The 23,332-nt window shown below is 46.2% G+C and overlaps 1 protein-coding gene across 4 annotated transcripts in view; it reads left to right on the forward strand.

Moving 5' to 3' along the window:
• The window catches only part of ARHGEF2 (Rho/Rac guanine nucleotide exchange factor 2), a 124,716-nt gene extending 102,700 nt beyond the window's left edge, over window positions 1-22,016 (forward strand). For 3 of the 4 annotated variants that reach the window (XM_069949316.1, XM_069949315.1, XM_069949318.1), the window contains exons 9-28: window positions 9,066-9,133; window positions 9,235-9,298; window positions 9,647-9,779; window positions 9,864-9,976; window positions 10,283-10,429; window positions 10,618-10,868; window positions 11,560-11,685; window positions 11,777-11,894; window positions 13,093-13,341; window positions 13,452-13,528; window positions 14,574-14,743; window positions 15,016-15,083; window positions 15,433-15,621; window positions 15,764-15,862; window positions 15,947-16,011; window positions 16,265-16,306; window positions 18,899-18,949; window positions 19,325-19,759; window positions 19,881-20,067; window positions 21,337-22,016. In XM_069949316.1, the coding sequence (XP_069805417.1) occupies window positions 9,066-9,133; window positions 9,235-9,298; window positions 9,647-9,779; window positions 9,864-9,976; window positions 10,283-10,429; window positions 10,618-10,868; window positions 11,560-11,685; window positions 11,777-11,894; window positions 13,093-13,341; window positions 13,452-13,528; window positions 14,574-14,743; window positions 15,016-15,083; window positions 15,433-15,621; window positions 15,764-15,862; window positions 15,947-16,011; window positions 16,265-16,306; window positions 18,899-18,949; window positions 19,325-19,759; window positions 19,881-20,067; window positions 21,337-21,422 (2,738 nt within the window). In that variant the 3' untranslated portion in view covers window positions 21,423-22,016. The remainder of the gene's footprint in view (window positions 1-9,065; window positions 9,134-9,234; window positions 9,299-9,646; window positions 9,780-9,863; window positions 9,977-10,282; window positions 10,430-10,617; window positions 10,869-11,559; window positions 11,686-11,776; window positions 11,895-13,092; window positions 13,342-13,451; window positions 13,529-14,573; window positions 14,744-15,015; window positions 15,084-15,432; window positions 15,622-15,763; window positions 15,863-15,946; window positions 16,012-16,264; window positions 16,307-18,898; window positions 18,950-19,324; window positions 19,760-19,880; window positions 20,068-21,336) is intronic. The other variant, XM_069949319.1, reaches the window with a different exon arrangement.
• The last annotated feature ends 1,316 nt before the right edge of the window (window positions 22,017-23,332 follow it).

The raw sequence follows: 23,332 nt of genomic DNA on the forward strand, positions 1-23,332 counted from the left end.
ACAAATAATCAAGAGCCATTCTATTTTGTAAGGCTACTTTTCTAACTTGGGCCAATTCTTCATTAAGGGCATGGATAGAACTTGTGGTTTCATTAATAATTCCATCCATGATACTGGCATACTTATTTAACTTATTTGCTAGCTCAATTCCCCAGCCCGTCCAAGAAGGGAACCACATCCAAGCTTTATCAGCTGAGGTGAATAACTCTCTCTTATATCTAAGTCCCCTTGTGAATTTTTCAGAAAATGATATGTTAGATCGTGGTCTAATGGCTGGAACAACTCTTCCTATAGTGCAGTTTCCCCATGCTCCCATTGGCAGCCAGGAGTAGGCCCTGTTGCCACAAATATAATAGAGCCCTTGTTTCAGCACCTTAGGAATCATCCTACCATGATTTCCCAGCCAGCTTTGAAACCATACCATATTTCTGTGCACTTGCGTTTTACAACTCCAGTCATCAGCATCTGTTTGTTCAGGACAGGCGCACCTGGGGGCACAAGAAGCTTTTAGAGTTGGGCAGAAACATAGGCTATTACAGTTGGCATGCTGCCGGTTACATGTAGCATCATTATATTCCATGTTAAATATCAAGGTGGCATTCTCACAATCTGTTTTTCCCACATGTACCTCAGGTAACCCCACTAGTCGGCCTTTAATCTTGGCTATGTGATTTATATACATAGGGCCTAAGCATATAGTGGGTGGAGATATTATGCCAACAATTTCTAGGTATGTTCCTTGGTCTGAGAGAGCATTGTGAGTTGTGTGGTCTACATCTATTTGGACATCATAGCTATAGTCTGTGAGATTTAAATCATTCATTGATATTGGTACACCAATTAAAGGGATTCCTCTGTGGGTGGCAGGAATATGAGAGCAGATCCAGCAGTCGGTGGCATTCAGCTGTTTGGCTGTCTGTTAATGTAGAAGCCAGATAGAGTTCTTCTGCTTCTCTCCTTTCACCCGCACATGAAAGTACAAAACACAAAATAATAGGTAGGACAACAGCAAACTGAACAGTAACTGCATGTTAGTAGTTTGTTAGTCTTCCTCTTCCCCAATGGCCTCACCCTTTTGGTACAGGTTATCGTCACCGACCTGAAAAGTAACTTTCTTACAATGGGAAGCGTGTATCCAGTTTGGCTTCCCTCCCACCTTGACTGAGGTGGGTGTAGTCAGCAGCACCTGGTATGGGCCATCAAATCGGGGTTCCAGATGTTTTCTGACGTATCTTCTTATCACCACCCAGTCTCCGGGCTGCAGGTGATGAATTCCTGTTGTTTGCTCTGGATCTGGTAAAGAAGAGAAAACTTTTCCATGCAAATTAGTCAGTTGTTTGTGGAGCTGAATAACATAATCAGTTAAAGAAGCATATTGTCCATGCAGCTCTTGTGGAAAGAAAAGGCCTGTAAGCGGTGGCCTTCCATATAAAATTTCATATGCTGAGAGACCATGCTTTCCCTTTGGGGTATGCCGCATTGCAAACAGAGCTAAGGGTAAGGCTTGTACCCAGGTCAGCTTAGTTTGCTCACAGATCTTGGCTATTTTATTTTTCAGAACGCCATTTGCTCTTTCTACCTTCCCTGATGATTGTGGGTGGTACGGTGTATGCAGATGCTGGTTGATTTGCAACCCTTTCAGGACGTCTGCAAACACTTGTCCTGTAAAGTGAGTCCCTCGGTCAGACTCTAATGTCTCAGGTAGGCCGTACCTGCAGACTATCTCAGAAATTAGCTTCCTCGCCGTGATCTGAGTTGTCGCCTTGGAAACAGGCCACGCCTCAATCCAGGAGGAAAACATGTCCACACATACCAGGACATACTCATACGTACCACACTTAGGTAGTTGTATGTAGTCTATTTGTAACCTCTGGAATGGGTAGTCAGGTTTTACAAGATGTTTCATCTCAACCTTGGTCATTTTTCCTGGATTATATTTGGCACAGATCATACATTTCCTACACCAATCCATTGCAAACTGTGAGAAGCCCGGTGCAAACCAAAACCTGTTAACACTACTAATCATTCCCCCTTTGGAAACATGGGAGGGGAGATGAGATATAGTAGCTAAAATTGGATATAACACTGGGGGTGCACACAATCGACCATCCCCATGTTTCCAAACGTCATTTTGTGGTTTGCAGCCAGCTTTCCCCCATTTGCTAAGAGTTAGGGGTCCTGTTTGCTTTTGGAGCTGTATTAGAACATCCAATGTCAGGTTCTCTGTACCTGGATTGGACTCTCGCAGAAGCATGACTGCTGCCTGTTTGGCTGCTTCATCTGCTCTGTTGTTGCCCCTGGTTACAGGGTCTTGTGTTCGCTGATGTGCCTGGCACTTGATTACAGCTACAGCTTTAGGGAGCTTTACCTTCTCTAGCAGATCCTGTATGAGGTCTGCATGTTTCACCACCTTTCCACTAGAGGTTAAGAAACCTCTATGTGCCCACAAAAAGCCAAAGTCATGGAGGACTCCATATGCATAGCGGGAGTCGGTGTATATGTTTGCAGTTTTCCCCTCTGCCAATTCACATGCCTTGATCAGGGCAAGTAACTCTGCACTTTGGGCAGAATATATGCTAGGATCAAGGGATTCAGAGTACAGAATGGAGGTGTCGTTAGCAACAGCAAAGCCTGCAGCGAACCCTCCCTCTGGTTTCTGTAGTCTTGAACCATCTACATACAGAGTCATTTCAGCATCTGCGATGGGGACATCCAGGACAGAATTGGGAGGAGAGTAAAAGAGATCCATCTCTTGTTCACAATTGTGTCCTGTATTTTCCTTGTTTATTTCATCATGAAGTGGCAGTAGGGTAGCTGGGTTCAACACATTGCACCTTAGTATGGTGATGTTTGATGGTGCCAATAAAGAGATCTCATATTTGGTCAATCTGGCAGCAGACAGATGCCTGGTGGTCAAGCTGTGGAGGACTGCCTGTACAGCATGGGGGACCATGAGAAATAGCTGGTTCCCCAGGACAATGTCTGCTGTTTTTTCCACTAGCATTGCAGCTGCAGCAACTGATCTTACACATGCTGCTCCTGCAAGGATCACAGAATCCAGTTTGGTACTGAAATACCCTACGGGCTTCTGTTTCCCACCATGTTTTTGAGTAAGCACTCCAGAAGCCTGTCCCTCCTGTTCATGGCAGAAAAGGTAGAACGGCTTGGTGTAATTCGGAAGTGCCAATGATGGGGCGCTGAGTATGGCAGCTTTTAGATCGTCCACAGCCTGTTTTTCCTCGTCAGACAACTCTATGCGTCCAGATTGAGTGGTCAGAGCATATAAGGGAGCAGCAAGTTGAGACATGTTTGGTATCCATTGTCTGCAATATCCCACTAATCCCAGAAAGGCTCTGACTTGTTTGGCACTTTGTGGGTATGGTGCCCTCTGTATCACAGAGACTCTATCCACAGTAATGTGTTTAGAACCTCGTGATATGCAGTGGCCCAAGAAAATAACCTTTTCCTGGCAAAACTGTAACTTACTGGCAGACACCTTACATCCTTCACTGCCCAGATGGGATAGTAAGGATGCAGTTGCCTGGACACACAGTTCTTTTGAGGTGGCTGTTAGAAGGAGATCATCGACATACTGCACAACAGTCACTCCTTCTGGTGCTTGCCACCTGTCCAAGACCTGTTTCATGGCTTGGCCAAACTCAGATGGGGAAGAGACCATTCCCTGTGGCAACCTGGTCCATGCATACTGTTGTCCCTCAAATGTGAAACTGAAGAGATACTGCGAGTCACTGTGTACAGGTACAGTAAAGAATGCATCCACCAAATCCATCACACTAAACCAGGAAGCATCTGGAGGGATTTCTCCCAGAATAGTGTGAGGATTTGGAACAAGTGGGGCATCCTCCTGAATGATCCTGTTCACTGCTCGCAGATCATGGACCAAGCGAAATTGACCTGGTTTACCTGGTTTGGCCACAGGGTACAGGGGTGTATTTACTGGTGACTTAATGGGAATCAGGATCCCCTGATTCACAAAAGTTTTTGATTTGGTCTCTTACACCATTCATTTGTTTTACACTGAGGGGATACTGTGGGACTCTGGGCAACTTAGCTCCTTGTCTGAGCTTGATGACCACTGGGTCTGCATGTTTAATCAGTCCCACTGGTCCACCTTTTGTTGCCCAAACATCCTGGGAAACATCCTTCAGGTCAGGGGGAATGTCCTGATCTGGAGGAGTATGTACTGCCATCAGGGGGATCAGACTATCAAGAGTATTATGGTTCTCCGATCCCGCTGAAGTAGTTACAATAGGGCCATCCTCTGTGTATTTGATATTCGCCCTCAGTTTCATCAGTGCATCTCTTCCCAGAAGATTACAAGGAACAGTGTCACTGAGAACAAAGGAGAGGGAGGTATCAACTGGACCTATAGTAACAGGGGTTTCCACAGTTTCCCTCAGGGTAATATTTTCACCTCCTAATCCTACTGCATCTATTTGTCCAGAAATTTTCAAATTTGGGGCTTCAGTATTCTTAAGAACAGTACGGGCAGCTCCAGTGTCCACCAAACACTCAATAGAATGATAAGGCATTTCAGGGAGGGTCAAGTGGACAAAGGCATCACCCCCCTTGCTCTCAGAAATAACTGGTAACACTGGAAGCCCTGCTCGTCAATAGCCCTCCTGTCTCTCTCTCCTAGGGGCTCTGCATTCCCTTGAAAAATGGCCTGGTTTATTACAATTGTAACATTTCATTATTCTAGGTTCCCCCTTGTTTACTCTAGTAAACTGGTTACTTTGGGGCTTCCCAGAACCTTTGACTACCATTACTCTCTGGGCCTTCTTTTCCTGCACCTCCTCAATGTTTCTCTGGATCGAGCTGGCTAGACTCATTAGTGCCGGGACTGACTTATCTCGCCAATCAGAATTGGCAGACACCAGTTTATCATGAACTTCTTTGTTCAGTCCAGACACCAAAGTGGCAGTCAGCATCTTTCCCATACCTTGATCCTCAAGGTTACCTCCAGCTTCCTCTACAACCTGCCTAAATCTTTCAAAATAATCTTCCACTGGTTCTTTCGACTTTTGTTGGATATTTGTCACCCTTACCCAAGATTGTGGAGGAAAGACCTCGTTGATTTTATCTTTGAGTTGGTTGACATATATCAATACCCTCCGTGGGGAGTTCTCTTGTTCTGATGGATCTAATGGTAAGGTGAGTTTGGTACAGATAGCAGCCGTATCTATTTGACCGGCTACTGCCCTTATGATCTGTAGCAAATCTCTCCATGTGGGGTTGTAACTGATCGTTATGTTGTACAGCTCATTTACAAACCCATATGGATTGCTCCGTGGTTTAGGGACTGATGAAAGGAATCCTTTCATTTCCCCAGGGGTCCATGGAACATGTTGAGTGATCCTCCTTTCTGCCTGCCCACTTGTACCTGGGACTAACTGCTCTCTGACAGGGTAAGCTGAAGCCTGAGATGACAGGTGTTCTTCAGCCATTTTGTGTAACTCCTCTGCATGTATTTTAGGAGTAATGAGGAGTTCACCTTCAACTCCGCAGAAAACCTTTCCTCCCTTGGGGTCAGAAAGGTCTAGCCATGGAGTAGAAGAGGGTACATATGATGGAGCAGTGGCCCTGACAGGTGACTCAGTATACAGGGGAGGTCTCAATTGCTCAGTCGGGTATAACATGGCTGAGCTAGTGGGACCTTTTGGTCTAGTTGCTGTGTCTACTGGGGAGCCCTGTATACTTGAGTCAGGGATACCTGTATTATCCATGATGGATTCCACCAGAGACAATGCAAGCTGTTCTATTCCTTCTGCCTCTTCTGTATCTAACTCAGACTGTCCCTCCTTTCTTGACTGTGCTGTCTTTGTATCTACAGGAAAGATACCTAGGGCTTTTTTACCTTTCAAATAGGATTCTGCAATCCATCTACTCCAAGCTGCTGTTTCATTTGGCTCTGTGATTTTAGATTTACAATTTTTGTAGAGATTAACCCAGCGGGGTAACTCAAACGTTCCCTCTTTAGGGATCCCCAAATCTATTCCCCTAGTCAGCATGCACCATTTAGGTAAATGCTTGCTGACCCATTTGCCATATTTTTTATTCATCACCTCCCTTGGGGTAGGAGGAGATGTTGGACGTCCATTACTACGTTGAGGCACACAGCCTCGTTGAGGCACACAGCCTCTTTTGCTGAGGTCGTTGCCCATAGCCCGGCTATGATGGAGGGGACCCTTACCCTTCTCTCTCGATTACCCAGCGATTTATATGGCTATTGGCTGTCAGGGAAACCTCCAAACAGCGTATCCCCGCTTTTGATCCCTCCAAATTTTCCAAAAGAGCCAAATAATAAACAGCAAGGAGCAGATTCCAAAAAGTGTTTGCCCTCTTATATCATCCAAATTTAACCACGCTAGAGAGGGACTTACTGAGTCAGCAGTTTGGTTGTTCATGAGACAGAGTTCTGCTGCAGCTTTGGGACGCGCCCTTCAGTGCTTAGTGAAGCGCAGATTCTCAACCAGTGTGACACGAGGCTGTCAGGAACAAGCCGAGAGGTGATCAAAAGATCAAATCGCTCTCGTTTTTCTAGGGGGTACCTAGAGTCTTGTCCTGTCCATCCAAGGCAGACCAGGAAAACCCGCACCTACCAACACCTGTCCTTCTGCTATTTTGTCCCTCCGCTTTAGCAGACAAGGATTAGTAACGCTTACTTGACAAACTGAGAAGATAGAAAACACACGTGTCTAAGGACTTATCATACTAGCTACTCCCACTGGCTTTCTCCGTAGAGGGGCGTCTTGAAGTAGCACTTTCATACACCGTAAAGGATCTCTGTCACGCTGATATGGTGGGGTTTTAATACACCAATATCCACATTCACTCACACATTTGTAACAAAAGATGTTAGGACACTTAACATTAACACAGCTGTTTCAGGTTCTTAGGATCTGTACTTACGACAGAACAGAGAGATAGGGATCAGAGGAGGGAGAGCAGACTGAGACACAAAGGTTCTCACCTAGATATGGCGCCGGTGTCTGGTCTCCTCGTCCTCGGTTCCTGATCCTGCATCCGTTCGCTGCCGCTTTCAGATTCCCGGTACTTCGGCACCAAATTGTCGTGGAAGAAGACAACGTGAGACAGCTGCTCCAAATTAAAGGATTATTATTATTAAAACAAGATAACAATAATGTGACATACAGACGTGCACTTCATGTATGCAAGTCAGCGCGCTACAATCCGATAACAATACCGGGTTTTTATAATGTTCAAAATGTCCATGTAAGGTGGTTGCACCAATCCTGGAGCTTGAATCTTGGGCAAGGAGCACATTTTCTTATCTTCCACCATATTGAGATGTACGTGCAACAATTCTTGGGAGGGGCTCACAGGGTGGCTGACAAAGCATAGGTTTTACAAAAACACTTATTCTAGTTGTAAACAAGAAAAACTATCACATAAGCAGAAATATATTTTTCCATTCCACTCTAAGCATCAACTTGATATTAAAAACAGGGCAAGATGGCTGGATTGCCTTTATTTCTTTAACACGGTGTTCTCACCACTAGGCTGAGGTGATGGAGAGCGCTCAGCTGAGAGCGTGTGATGCGGTGACCGGGATGGCCGTATCTTGGTGTTGTACCGGGACCTTTTCTGTGGTCGCTGTGTCTGGTATGGCGGTATGGTGGTGTTCTCACCACTAGGCTGAGGTGATGGAGAGCGCTCAGCTGAGAGCGTGTGATGCGGTGACCGGGATGGCCGTATCTTGGTGTTGCAGACTCCACACAATGAACCTTTTGTGAGAGGTTACAGGAGTTGTCTGTCGGCCCTTGTTCGTCTCATTCCCGGCTCTGCAGTTTCGGCACACGTCATCCTCTCCCTCGGGGCACCGTATATTGGCAGAGACCTTATAGCCACCGCCACATCCCGGCCCCAACCCCTGTATAGAGATATTTGTTCTGCCCGACTGTACAGGGATCAGAAAGAAACAGGAAATTACATTACTCGATACTAATTGTGTATAATTCTGGAGAGTCCCTGTGCCTCGTGCCTCCATGATCTCACCAGCTGCAACTACCAAGCCCACAATGCCTCTATGATGTCACTAGATGCAACTACTAAGCCCACAATGCCTTCATGATGTCACCAGCTGCAACTACTAAGCCCACAATGCCTCCATGATGTCACCAGCTGCAACTACTAAGCCCACAATGCCTCCATGATGTCACTAGCTGCAGCCACTAAGCCGACAATGCCTCCATGATGTCACTAGCTGCAGCCACTAAGCCGACAATGCCTCCATGATGTCACTAGCTGCAGCCACTAAGCCCACAATGCCTCCACGATGTTACCAGAATGCCCCCATGATTTCACTAGCTGCAACTGCTAGGCCAAGATTGCCTACCAGCTGCACCTACTAAGCCCAGAATGCCTCTGTGATCTCACCAGCTGCAACTTTTAAGCCCAAAATGCCTCCATGGTCCTGAGCTGGGACTGTCACTTCGTGGTGGTAGAATTGTATAAAGACCACCAAATTGTCTGTCCCTGACCATTATAATACTTCGAGGAGGGGCGTCCACTCTCTATTTATACCAAAGGGGAAGCTGCTGTCCTGGATCGGCTGTCGTCATTAACCCTTTCCTGGTCTGTTCTTACTAGTTTACAACTATTCTAGATATATTTTACATGTTGGTTATATTACTGGGGCAGACAGAAATCCAATTCCGATACTCCTGATATGGCCTTAGCTAGCAGAGGACATAGACACGGCTGGGTTCACCAATATCCCCATGACAGGAAGTGTTGTCATGGGGCAGGGTAACTGCCAGCTTCAGTCCTGTATTATAAATGACAACTAGAAAGCCATACATTTTACATATCTGTCAGATGAACAATCACTTGATCCCATAAACGCATGCACACTTGGTTTGGCTGAGCGTGCATGTATTGTAAACCTGCATAAGCCTGCAAAGGCCAGTCCATAAAGGTTACATGCATAAGGGCAGCCATATTGGATGTAGGTAGCTATTTATAGTGATAGCTTACTATGGAGCAGATAAGTAACCATTTTTCTCCTTCTCCTCCCATAGCGTGCAATGTTACGATACACAATCGCTGTAAGGACGCCCTTCCCAGCTGCACCAAGGTGAAACAGAAGGTAAATGTTAACTCTTCTCTGGGTTATAGAGCATGGCCAGATGATGGGAAAGGCACATGGGGGATGGGGAGGCAATAAAAACTTCTTTTATTCCTTTACAGCAACAGAAAGCGGCCTTCCTAAAGAACAGCTCCGCTCTGCAGAACGTATCTCTAAGGAATAAATGTAAGTGTGGCGATAGTCTGGTGTGAGAACCAGTGCGGCGGGTCACTAAGACCCTTATACACCGCAATAAAGGGGGAGAATTGTACACCCAGAACAGATGGAAGGTAACCGGTAATCATGGCTCCTCTGGTAACAAAGGGTTAAACAGCACAAGTCATTGATTCTTCAGAGTTATTACACCTGTAACATGTGACCGCGCAGGACCACTGCGTTAAAGATGTGGATTTCCTGTGTAGTTCTGCTTATGATGTAAAACTGTGATGCTTTACTGCCACCCTGAGTAAGTGAAGGGTACTGCATATAGGAAAACGGGAAATGCTGAAATGTCTCCTTTCTTTTGTCTTGCAGCTAGTACATTAAGGGAGAGACCCAACTCTGCCATCTACCCTTCCGACAGCCTCCGACATTCCCTGCTAGGTTCACGACGGGGGCGGCCATCTTTATCTCTATCTAAAAGTGTCTCCACGACCAATATTGCAGGGTGAGAATGGAGTTTAGGGTGGAACTTCCGGCGGATCTGACCACATCCGGGGCGCCATGTTCATATTAATTTTGTCTCGCACAGGAATCTGAACGACGAGAGTCCCCTAGGAATACGTAGGATTCTGTCTCAGTCCACGGACTCTCTGAACATGAGGAACAGGACACTGTCTGTGGAGTCCTTGATCGATGAAGGAGGTCTGTATATCCTGTATCTCTACTCTTAATGTTGTGCACTATATTACAATTGTTAAGCTGGGTTGGAGGGTTAGTTAGGGAATATATATATATATATATATATATATATATATATATGTGTGTGTGTGTGTATATATATATATATATATATATATATATATATATATATATATATACACACACACACATTTGTCATGTTCAGAGTTCAGATCTTCTCCCAGATATTGCACAATGTACCAGTAGGGATGTGATGCCAGACTCTCCTCTGTTATACAAGTAACCTCCTGTTCTTTCTGATGTCTCCAGGAGCCGATATCATCTGCAGTCAGCTGATGAGCGATTTCGCAACGGATGAGAAGGAGTTTGAGGCAGATTCATGGAGCTTGGCGGTAGACAATAACTATCTACAACAGCACAAGAAGGACGTGATGAAACGGCAGGACGTTATATATGGTGAGGGGCGGAGTCTGCAGACTTGGGGGCTTGTCCGGGATCAGAAAAAAAATAAATATTCCAAATTTTTCATAGGCTGTGTATAGTATAACATCTGCCTGTGGACCGGAGTAGTGTTGATGTTAGCTGATTGTAATAAATGCGCAGTTGTCCTCTGCTGACGCATCCCTTGCTGATCTTTTACTCAGAACTGATCCAGACCGAGGTCCACCATGTTCGCACATTGAAGATTATGACCAACTTGTTTCGTAAAGGAATGTTAGAGGACCTGCAGATGGACCCGGCGCTGGTTCAGAAGATGTTCCCGTGTGTGGACGAGCTCAGCGACATCCATATCCGCTTCCTCATCCAGCTTCTCGAGAGGCGCAAGGACTCTCTGGCAACTGACAGCAACAAGAACTTTGTCATCAACAAGCTGGGGGACATCCTCATAAACCAGGTACCTTAGACACTTGTGCTTAGACATGTCCCACTAATTCATGGGGGTTTATAGCCTATAGCTATGTTTTCTTTCAAATCAATTGTTGCCAGAGATTTGTAATTCACTTCAATAAAAAAATCACCAGTCTTCCAGTACTTAACTGCTGTTGTATGTCCTGCAGGAAGTAGATATAATATAGTAAAAGGGATAAAAAAATAAAAATAAAATCAACTGGTGTCAGAAAGTTATATAGATTTGTAATTTACTTCTTCTTAAAAATCTCCAGTCTTCCAGTACTTATCTGCTGCTGTATGTGGTGTATTCTCTCCAGTCTGACGCAGTGCTCTCTGCTGCCACCTCTGTCCATGTCAGGAACTGTCCTGAGAAGCAGAGGTTTTCTATGGGGATTTGCTACTGCTCTGGACAGTTCCTGATATGGAAAGAGGTGGCAGCAGAGAGCAGTGTGTCACACTGGAGAGAATCCACCACTTCCTGCAGGACATACAGCAGCTGATAAGTACTGGAATAGTTTATAAATCTGTATAACTTGTTCTAACTTTTTTTTCCCTTCGGAGTACCCCTTTTAAATATTCCGAAGACCAGGAACATTTATTAGCACACTTTTTATGTGAAAAACTTTTATGATCGGTATTTTGAGGGAATGTATTTTTCACTGTTGTTATTATTATTCACTCCCTTTGCTCTGTAGTTTTCAGGGACTAATGCAGAACATATGAAGAAAGCCTACACTGAATTCTGCAGCCAGCACCAGAAGGCTGTGAAACTCTACAAGGAATTGTTCTCCCGGGATAAGAAGTTCCAGCAGCTGATACGGGTGAGTACCGTCTCCGCTGTCGCTAATGGGAAAGGTCTTATTGTTTTGATAATTTATTCTTACATCTCTGATTTTTCCATTTTCCCCACAGAAACTGACTCGTTCCCAGCTGCTTCGGAGGCATGGAGTACCCGAGTGTATACTTCTAGTCACCCAGAGGATTACTAAGTACCCGGTCCTCATCGATCGCATACTGCAGAACTCTAAAGGTGAGACATACTCTGTGCAGATGTGAGTCATAGTCCCTGCAGAGCGAAGCCTTATATGTGCTCGCTGACTAACGTAATATGTCTCAGCAGCCAAGAGGAGTGGGCGAAGGGAAGTGACAACTGCTCTTCGAACATTTTGGTCTCACAAACAAGGTTGTCACTGTGTAAGACCCCTGAGCTACCTATGTACACGAATATATAACTAGTATATAACTACCACCTATATACAGGGATATAACTACTATAATACTGCTCCTATATACAAGAATATAACTACTATAATACTGCTCCCTATATACAGGGATATAACTACTATATTACTGCTCCTATATACAAGAATATAACTACTATAATACTGCTCCTATATACAGGAATATAACTACTATGATACTACTCCTATATACAGGAATATAACTACTATAATACTGCTCCTATATATAAGAATATAACTACTATAATACTGCTCCCTATATACAGGAATATAACTACTATAATACTGCTCCTATATACAAGAATATAACTACTATAATACTGCTCCTATATACAGGAATATAACTACTATAATACTGCCCCTATATACAGGGATATAACTACTATAATACTGCTCCTATATACAGGGATATAACTACTATAATACTGCCCCCTATATACAGGAATATAACTACTATAATACTGCCCCCTATATACAGGAATATAACTACTATAATACTGCTCCTATATACAGGAATATAACTACTATAATACTGCTCCTATATACAGGGATATAACTACTATAATACTGCTCCTATATACAGGAATATAACTACTATAATACTGCTCCTATATACAGGGATATAACTACTATAATACTGCTCCTATATACAGGAATATAACTACTATAATACTGCCCCTATATACAGGGATATACTACTATAATACTGCCCCCTATATACAGGGATATAACTACTATAATACTGCTCCTATATACAGGAATATACTACTATAATACTGCCCCCTATATACAAGAATATAACTACTATAATACTGCTCCTATATACAGGGATATAACTACTATAATACTGTCCCTATATTCAGGAATATAACTACTATAATACTGCTCCTATATACAGGGATATAACTACTATAATACTGCTCCTATATACAGGGATATAACTAATATAATACTGCCCCCTATGTGTAACTTTTCTTTCTTCTTTAGGTGATGAGGAAGAGTATCAAGACTTGGCCACCTCCCTGTCCCTGGTGAAGGAGCTTCTTTCCACCATTGACCAGGAAGTCTACAACTATGAGAAGAACCTCCGGCTGCAGGAGATCTACCAGAAAGTGGACAGTAAATCCACCGCCATGGTCCAGGGAGATAACTGCTTCACCAAGGAGGAGCTGCTGAGACGGAAGCTAGTCCATGAAGGTTCTTTGCTTTGGAAGACGGTCGCCGGACGTTTCAAAGGTGACAAGATGGGATTGTTGTTGTGTCTTTGTATCTATTAGCTCTATAACTGTTCTTGAAGGTTCTGGAGTGTTCTCTGTTGGGTAATCCAGGTCTTTCTTCTGTTCTAGATGTTATTATGCTGCTAATGACCGATGTCCTTGTCCTGCTCCAAGAGAAGGACCAAAAATACTACTTCCCAACCCTGGTAAGAGCTGATGTACACCAGATATGAGTGTAGACCTGTGTCCTGGATGGTAGACTATAGACTCTCGTGTGCTCCAGATATGAGTGTAGACCTGTGTCCTGGATGGTAGACTATAGAGCCTCGTGTATTCCAGATATGAGTGTAGACCTGTGTCCTGGATGGTAGACTATAGAGCCTCGTGTATTCCAGATATGAGTGTAGACCTGTGTCCTGGATGGTAGACTATAGACTCCTGTGTGCTCCTGCCACCTGGATGGTAGACTATAGACTCCTGTGTGATCTCGCCTCCTGAATGGTAGACTATAGACTCCTGTGTGATCTCGCCTCCTGGATGGTAGACTATAGACTCCTGTGTGATCTCACCTCCTGGATGGTAGACTATAGACTCCCATGTGCTCCTGCCTCCTGGATGGTAGACTATAGACTCCTGTGTGATCTCGCCTCCTGGATGGTAGACTATAGACTCCTGTGTGATCTCGCCTCCTGGATGGTAGACTATAGACTCCTGTGTGATCTCACCTCCTGGATGGTAGACTATAGACTCCCATGTGCTCCTGCCACCTGGATGGTAGACTATAGACTCCCATGTGCTCCTGCCACCTGGATGGTAGACTATAGACTCCCATGTGCTCCTGCCACCTGGATGGTAGACTATAGACTTCCTATGTGCTCCTGCCACCTGGATGGTAGACTATAGACTCCTGTGTGATCTCCCCTCCTGGATGGTAGACTATAGACTCCCGTGTGATCTTGCCTTCTGGATGGTAGACTATAGACTCCTGTGTGATCTCGCCTCCTGGATGGTAGACTATAGACTCCTGTGTGATCTCGCCTCCTGGATGGTAGACTATAGACTCCTGTGTGATCTCGCCTCCTGGATGGTAGACTATAGACTCCTGTGTGATCTCGCCTCCTGGATGGTAGACTATAGACTCCTGTGTGATCTCGCCTCCTGGATGGTAGACTATAGACTCCTGTGTGATCTCGCCTCCTGGATGGTAGACTATAGACTCCTGTGTGATCTCACCTCCTTTCTCGATCCTAGGACAAATCCCCCATCATCTCCTTACAAAACCTCATAGTACGGGACATTGCCAACCAGGAAAAGGGAATGTTCCTGATCAGCGCCAAGCCTCCGGAGATGTACGAGGTTCACGCTGCTTCGCGAGAAGATCGCAACACGTGGATGAAAGTCATTGCACAGACGGTGAAAGTGTAAGTTACCGGACTCACTATGGTATTCTCACGTGCTTCCACCCATGTTTTCTATATGTGGTCACCTGTTCCTGACATGGACAGAGGTGGCAGCAGAGAGCACAGTGTCCGACTGGAAAGAATACACCACTTCCTGCAGGACATACAGCAGATGACTGTATTTTTTAATAGAAGTAAATTACAGATCTCTGTCATTTTCTGGCACCACTTGGTTTAAAAGAAAAAAAAAATTGGTGAACAATCCCTTTACCGCTCATTATGTTGATTTTCAGATGTCCTAAACGTGAGGAGTTCCCGTTGATCGAGACTGAAGTGGGGGCCAAACTGAGGAAGCTGAAAGGTATCTATGACCATCCCAGCCCGTGTGTGTAGTGAAGTATCGGGCACCGACACCTCACTGCTTAGGCAACAGCGCCACCTACTGACCTTCCTGAAGTATTACTGCTGTTGAGTTTTACACAGATGTTTCTAGAACAGAGAGGATCCCTATATAAACACAATGTGGCAGGGAGCCATAACCCTGTGACGTCCTTGTATCTGACCGATCTCGTCAACCTTGTCGAGCCGCATTAACCCCTCCCAGGCCTATACATGTAGCCTATGCCATTGTGGGTCATCCCATCCAGTAGAGACTATACAGCATAAACTTTGTTCTCAGTGTGGGACAATAACCCTGTGTCTCCCGGCAGAGGTCATACAGCAGCGCGATCGGGAAGTCGCAGATATCCTCGAAGAGAAGGTGACTCTCTTCACTAAAGTGCTGCAGCTGCAGGCCGGAGAAGACATCCCCATGGGCGGTAACATGCGGAAACTCTTCAGGACCGAATCAATGGACAGCTACCGAGGAGAGAAACTCATCACCGAAGCCATTAAGGAAGGTGAGCGATCACCAGTGACTGGCTGCAAAACTGAGGCTGCCTCCGCAGGCTGGATGCGGCACTACAGCAGATATATATTTTTATATATATATATATATATATATATATATATATATATATAATGTTTCTTTCTTTATTGTAGTGGAGGCGCTGAAGGATGTGATACTGTCTATAGGAACAGAGCAGAACTCGCAGAAGATGGAGCATAACCATGTATCTACTACCCCTGGTATCCCTGCAAGTGAGTATCCACTAGAGGGCGCCGGAGCGAACCAGAATGACTCCTGTGGTGAGATTTATATTGTATCCTTCTTGTCTCCTGCAGATACTGAGAGCAGCAGTGTGAACGGATCTCTAGACTCTAACAAAGAGGAAGATATCAACCAGAAGGTGAGTCCTGCAGACCATCCTATGTGTTACCATACAGGAGAGCAGAGGCCCTGGATCCATGAGTGTAATGTATATGTCTATAATGGTGGAGTGTAATGTATATGTCTATAATGGTGGAGTGTAATGTATATGTCTATAATGGTGGAGTGTAATGTATATGTCTATAATGGTGGAGTGTAATGTATATGTCTATAATGTACATGTCCATGTGTCACACAGCCTCCTATATCTCATGGCTGCTCTTCTCCTATAGGATCGTAATGGGAACCAGCTGCAGAATAAGAATCCACAGGAGGTAACACCCATACTGGTGCAGAATCCTTATATACCTCTGTATATACTCACTGCCGGTCCTCTATCCCTCCTCCTGTATATACTCTGTACTGGTCCTCTATCCCTCATCCTATATACTCTGTACTGGTCCTCTATCCCTCCTGTATATACTCTGTACTGGTCCTCTATCCCTCCTGTATATACTCTGTACTGGTCCTCTACCCCTCCTCCTGTATATACTCTGTACTGGTCCTCTATCCCTCCTTTATATACTCTGTACTGGTCCTCTATCCCTCCTCCTGTATATACCCTGTACTGGTCCTCTATCCCTCCTGTATATACTATGTACTGGTCCTCTATCCCTCCTCCTGTATATACCCTGTACTGGTCCTCTATCCCTCCTCCTGTATATACCCTGTACTGGTCCTCTATCCCTCCTCCTGTATATACTCTGTACTGGTCCTCTATCCCTCCTCCTGTATATACCCTGTACTGGTCCTCTATCCCTCCTGTATATACTCTGTACTGGTCCTCTATCCCTCCTCCTGTATATACTCTGTACTGGTCCTCTATCCCTCCTCCTGTATATACCCTGTACTGGTCCTCTATCCCTCCTGTATATACTATGTACTGGTCCTCTATCCCTCCTCCTGTATATACCCTGTACTGGTCCTCTATCCCTCCTCCTGTATATACCCTGTACTGGTCCTCTATCCCTCCTCCTGTATATACTCTGTACTGGTCCTCTATCCCTCCTCCTGTATATACCCTGTACTGGTCCTCTATCCCTCCTGTATATACTCTGTACTGGTCCTCTATCCCTCCTGTATATACTCTGTACTGGTCCTCTATCCCTCCTCCTGTATATACTCTGTACTGGTCCTCTATCCCTCCTCCTATATACTCTGTACTGGTCCTCTATCCCTCCTGTATATACTCTGTACTGGTCCTCTATCCCTCCTCCTATATACTCTGTACTGGTCCTCTATCCCTCCTCCTGTATATACTCTGTACTGGTCCTCTATCCCTCCTGTATATACCCTGTACTGGTCCTCTATCCCTCCTGTATATACTCTGTACTGGTCCTCTATCCCTCCTGTATATACTCTGTACTGGTCCTCTATCCCTCCTGTATATACCCTGTACTGGTCCTCTATCCCTCCTCCTGTATATACTCTGTACTGGTCCTCTATCCCTCCTCCTGTATATACTCTGTACTGGTCCTCTATCCCTCCTCCTATATACTCTGTACTGGTCCTCTATCCCTCCTCCTATATACTCTGTACTGGTCCTCTATCCCTCCTGTATATACTCTGTACTGGTCCTCTATCCCTCCTCCTGTATATACTCTGTACTGGTCCTCTATCCATCCTTTATATACTCTGTACTGGTCCTCTATCCCTCCTCCTGTATATACTCTGTACTGGTCCTCTATCCCTCCTGTATATACTCTGTACTGGTCCTCTATCCCTCCTGTATATACTCTGTACTGGTCCTCTATCCCTCCTGTATATACCCTGTACTGGTCCTCTATCCCTCCTGTATATACTCTGTACTGGTCCTCTATCCCTCCTGTATATACTCTGTACTGGTCCTCTATCCCTCCTGTATATACTCTGTACTGGTCCTCTATCCCTCCTGTATATACCCTGTACTGGTCCTCTATCCCTCCTGTATATACTCTGTACTGGTCCTCTATCCCTCCTGTATATACTCTGTACTGGTCCTCTATCCCTCCTCCTGTATATACTCTGTACTGGTCCTCTATCCCTCCTCCTGTATATACTCTGTACTGGTCCTCTATCCCTCCTGTATATACTCTGTACTGGTCCTCTATCCCTCCTCCTGTATATACTCTGTACTGGTCCTCTATCCCTCCTCCTGTATATACTCTGTACTGGTCCTCTATCCCTCCTCCTGCATATACTCTGTACTGGTCCTCTATCCCTCCTGTATATACTCTGTACTAGTCCTCTATCCCTCCTGTATATACTCTGTACTGGTCCTCTATCCCTCCTGTATATACCCTGTACTGGTCCTCTATCCCTCCTGTATATACTCTGTACTGGTCCTCTATCCCTCCTGTATATACTCTGTACTGGTCCTCTATCCCTCCTGTATATACTCTGTACTGGTCCTCTATCCCTCCTGTATATACCCTGTACTGGTCCTCTATCCCTCCTGTATATACCCTGTACTGGTCCTCTATCCCTCCTGTATATACTCTGTACTGGTCCTCTATCCCTCCTCCTGCATATACTCTGTACTGGTCCTCTATCCCTCCTGTATATACTCTGTACTGGTCCTCTATCCCTCCTCCTGTATATACTCTGTACTAGTCCTCTATCCCTCCTGTATATACCCTGTACTGGTCCTCTATCCCTCCTGTATATACTCTGTACTGGTCCTCTATCCCTCCTCCTGTATATACCCTGTACTGGTCCTCTATCCCTCCTCCTGTATATACTCTGTACTGGTCCTCTATCCCTCCTCCTGTATATACCCTGTACTGGTCCTCTATCCCTCCTCCTATATACTCTGTACTGGTCCTCTACCCCTCGTCCTAGTAAAGCCACCATAGTGACTGATAACGCTGCTCTGTTTCATCCTGTAGGAGGCGCTGCAGAGGATTTCCAGTCTATACAACTTGTTACATGGCCTACAGGTGAGCGTGTGTATATTGTATTATTATATCATGTATATTATATCATTATAGGCTCCATACATGTTGTAGGGAATTATTACTGGGGCTGAGGTTAAAGGGTTTATCCAGGATTAGAAAAAAACATTTTCTACTTTTTTTTATTTTGCAAAAACAGCGCCACCCCTGTCCTCTGGTTGTGTGCAGTATTACAATTCAGCTCCATTCACACCCAACCTGAGGAGCAGACAAGTGCTGTTTCTGGATGAAGCCGGCCATGTTTTGTAATTGTAGACAATCCCTATGAGTTCCATATACATAAGTAATACCATGAGTCCGTTCTAGCTGCCCGGACAGTAGGGGGAGCCCTTCCTCACACCTGTGCCCTTCTCCCTGTAGGTTGTGGTCACACAGCAGGACAGCCTATTGAGTCTCCAGATACCGGACAGCAGCGATAAGAAGGAGAGCCTGTGCCGCACTAACTCCCGGGACCTGGCGGTGGTGGAGCCTTTGTCTAAGAACATTGATAAGCCGGGGACGGAGCTGACTCTCCTCCAGCGGCAGCACACCCTCCTGCAGGAAGAGCTGAGACGCAGCAGGCGGCAGGGTGAAGAGCGAGCTCAGGAGGCCGGGACTCTGGAGACGCGGCTGAGGGAGAGCGAGCAGGTGCGGAGCAGGCTGGAGCGAGAGCTGGAAGAAGCCAAGAGACAGCTGACCCTGGTGCAGAGAGAGAAGAGCAGCAGCGAGATTGGTCGGGTCCCCCGGGTAAATGACCCCCGGAGACGTAGCCTTCCTGCCGGAGATGCCCTCTACCAAACCTTTACCCCTCCCCAGGTAAGCAACCCCCTCCCCCCCCCCCCCCCCCCCCCCCCCCCCCCCCCCCCGCTCCTCTATAACCATCCGACACCTGCCCTGGCTTCCAACCTCACCAACATTCTGCCGTTACTCCTCACAGTCAAACCATGATCGACGCTCTACCATTGTGGACGGCCCTCTCCCCATCATCACATTTCAGGACGATCCAGACCTAAAAGATGACTTGAGCGACCTGACTGAGCTAGAGAGACTGCCGGAGACCGCAGACACCGAGTCCTCAGAAGAAGAGGGCGGCGGTCCGCCAACGTCACCGTCAAGTGCACGAGGTAAGAGTCACAATGTGGGCCGGACATCCTGATGTGTTCTGGTTAGAAAAGCCTTCCTACTTCTATTAAAAAATGTCCAGTCTTCCAGTACTTATCAGCTGCTGTATGTCATGCAAAAAGTGGTGTATTCTTTCCAGTCTGACACAATGCTCTCTACTGCCACCTCTGTCCATGTCAGGAACTGTACAGAGCAGGAGAGGTTTTCTGTGGGCATTTGCTGCTGCTCTGGACAGTTCCATACACCACTTCCTGCAGGACATACAGCAGCTGATAAGTACTGGAAGACTGGAGCTTTTTTATTAAAAGTAAATTACACATCTATTTAACTTTCTGACACCATTTGATTTGAAAGATTTTTTTTTCTGGAGTGCCCCTTTAATTGGGTCTTTTCAGCCTCCTTGGCTACAGTAGACCGGTTAATAAACACGCTCCCATATTAAAGGAAAACTCCGGCCAAAACTATTTTTTTATATGTTATTACTTAGGGAAAGTTAAACAAATTTCGAATGTACATTAATTATGGGAAATGCACATATAGGGCTATTTCCCTAAATTTAGTAGATCAGGGAGACCTCAGATTCAGAAAAAGAGATGATGTCACGAGGGGGTGTAATTACAATGGAGTGTCCAGCAGGGGCGCACTATATATATAGAAGTCAATGAGTACCATTGACTTCTATATATAGTGCGCCCCTGCTGGACACTCCGTGTAATTACAATGGATGTGTCTGTAAATGTAATACAGTATACAGTGTTTTTGATTGAATACATTTATGGAATACTTTGGGGAGCGGCGGTTCGGCGGGTTACTGTTATGTACTGATTGTTTACATTTATGGAATACTTCGTGACGTCATCTTTTTTTAGAGAATCTGAAGTCTCCCTGATCTACTAAATTAAGGCAAATAGCCCTATATGTGCATTTCCCATAATCAATGTACATTAGAAATTTGTCTAACTTTCCGTAAGTAATAACATATTAAAAAATAGTTTTGGTCGGAGTTGTCCTTTAATGAGCTCTGTGTAATGCTCAGTTTCACCTGTGGTGGCGCTGTAGGGAAGCTGAACACTTATTGTCAGGTTTCCCCACAGATCACATTGCTGAAAGTTGCTGATCAGCTTATTGTTATGGGATTGTTCTAGCGAGTAGAGAACCCCTTTAAGAGACTCTTGCTATAGGCCTAGAACAGTGTATACTGCTGTATCCAGTGTATATATACTGATATAACACTATGGAAGGTTCCGTCATCCTTTATCCTGTCTTTGCAGAGTTTCTGAGAATGCAGGACATTCCAGAGGAGGCCGAGAGCGTTCAGGACCTCAGAGACGCAGAGATGGGCTCGTCAGAAAGCTGAGAGAGCCGGGACGTGTGACAAGATGGCTCCCGTCATGGACCCAAGATGGACGAACCGCTCCACCCCCGCGGGGGAGTGGGGAAATAACGTGACTGATACTGTTAGTGGAGAAAGAAATGGCTCCATTCCCTCCCAAATAGATACAAACAAATACAATTTATTTTTTAATTTATCTAGTGGTGGACCAACGTAGGACTGATCGAAACCATCATGGACGTGGGGGAAGACGGGTGCTGTGTGGGAGAGACGCCTAACTACACCCCTCAACATCCGTGCTAAAATAGTCGCCCAATGGGGGGGGGGTAGACAAAGAGAGTCCTCTCTAATCCTACAAGAATGAGGGGGCAGATAAAGAGAGTGCGCTCTAATCCTACAAGAATGAGGGGGCAGATAAAGAGAGTGCGCTCTAATCCTACAAGAATGAGGGGGCAGATAAAGAGAGTGCGCTCTAATCCTACAAGAATGAGGGGGCAGATAAAGAGAGTCCGCTCTAATCCTACGAGACTGTGGGGGGGGCAGATAAAGAGAGTGCGCTCTAATCCTACAAGAATGAGGGGGCAGATAAAGAGAGTGCACTCTAATCCTACGAGAATGTGGGGGGGGGGCAGATAAAGATGGTCCACTCTAATCCTACAGGACTGGGGGGGGGGGCAGACGAAGAGAGTCCGCTCTAATCCTACGAGAATGGAAGGGGGGCAGATAAAGAGAGTGCGCTCTAATCCTACAAGACTGGGGGGGCAGACGAAGAGACTCCGCTCTAATCCTACGAGAATGGAAGGGGGGCAGATAAAGAGAGTCCGCTCTAATCCTACGAGAATGGAAGGGGGGCAGATAAAGAGAGTCCGCTCTAATCCTACGAGAATGGAAGGGGGGCAGATAAAGAGAGTGCGCTCTAATCCTACGAGAATGTGGGGGGGGGGGGCAGATAAAGAGAGTGCGCTCTAATCCTACGAGAATGGGGGGGGGCAGATAAAGAGTCCGCTCTAATCCTACAAGACTGGGGGGGCAGACGAAGAGAGTCGCTCTAATCCTACGAGACTGGGGGGGGGGGGCAGATAAAGATGGTCCGCTCTAATCCTACGAGAATGGGGGGTCCTTTAATCTCCAACTCTGCACCTCCTTCACCAAATCCAGGAAGTACCGGTCACCACAGTATTCTGCGCCTCCTCCCCCACATCCAGGAGTGACCGGTCACCACAGCATTCTGCACCTCCTCCCCCACATCCAGGAGTGACCGGTCACCACAGTATTCTGTGCCTCCTCCTCCACATCCAGGAGTGACCGGTCACCACAGCATTCTGCACCTCCTCCCCCACATCCAGGAGGTACCGGTCACCACAGCATTCTGTGCCTCCTCCCCCACATCCAGGAGTGACCGGTCACCACAGCATTCTGCGCCTCCTCCCCCACATCCAGGAGGTACCGGTCACCACAGCATTCTGCGCCTCCTCCCCCACATCCAGGAGTGACCGGTCACCACAGCATTCTGTGCCTCCTCCCCCACATCCAGGAGGTACCGGTCACCACAGCATTCTGTGCCTCCTCCACCACATCCAGGAGTGACCGGTCACCACAGCATTCTGCGCCTCCTCCCCCACATCCAGGAGGTACCGGTCACCACAGCATTCTGCGCCTCCTCCCCCACATCCAGGAGTGACCGGTCACCACAGCTTTCTGCGCCTCCTCCCCCACATCCAGGAGTGATCGGTCACCACAGCATTCTGCGCCTCCTCCCCCACATCCAGGAGTGACCGGTCACCACAGCATTCTGCGCCTCCTCCCCCACATCCAGGAGGTACCGGTCACCACAGCATTCTGCGCCTCCTCCCCCACATCCAGGAGTGACCAGTCACCACAGCATTCTGCGCCTCCTCCCCCACATCCAGGAGTGACCGGTCACCACAGCTTTC

This window comes from Dendropsophus ebraccatus, chromosome 13 (assembly GCF_027789765.1).
Source record: "Dendropsophus ebraccatus isolate aDenEbr1 chromosome 13, aDenEbr1.pat, whole genome shotgun sequence".
In the NCBI taxonomy this organism is placed as follows: domain Eukaryota; kingdom Metazoa; phylum Chordata; class Amphibia; order Anura; family Hylidae; genus Dendropsophus; species Dendropsophus ebraccatus.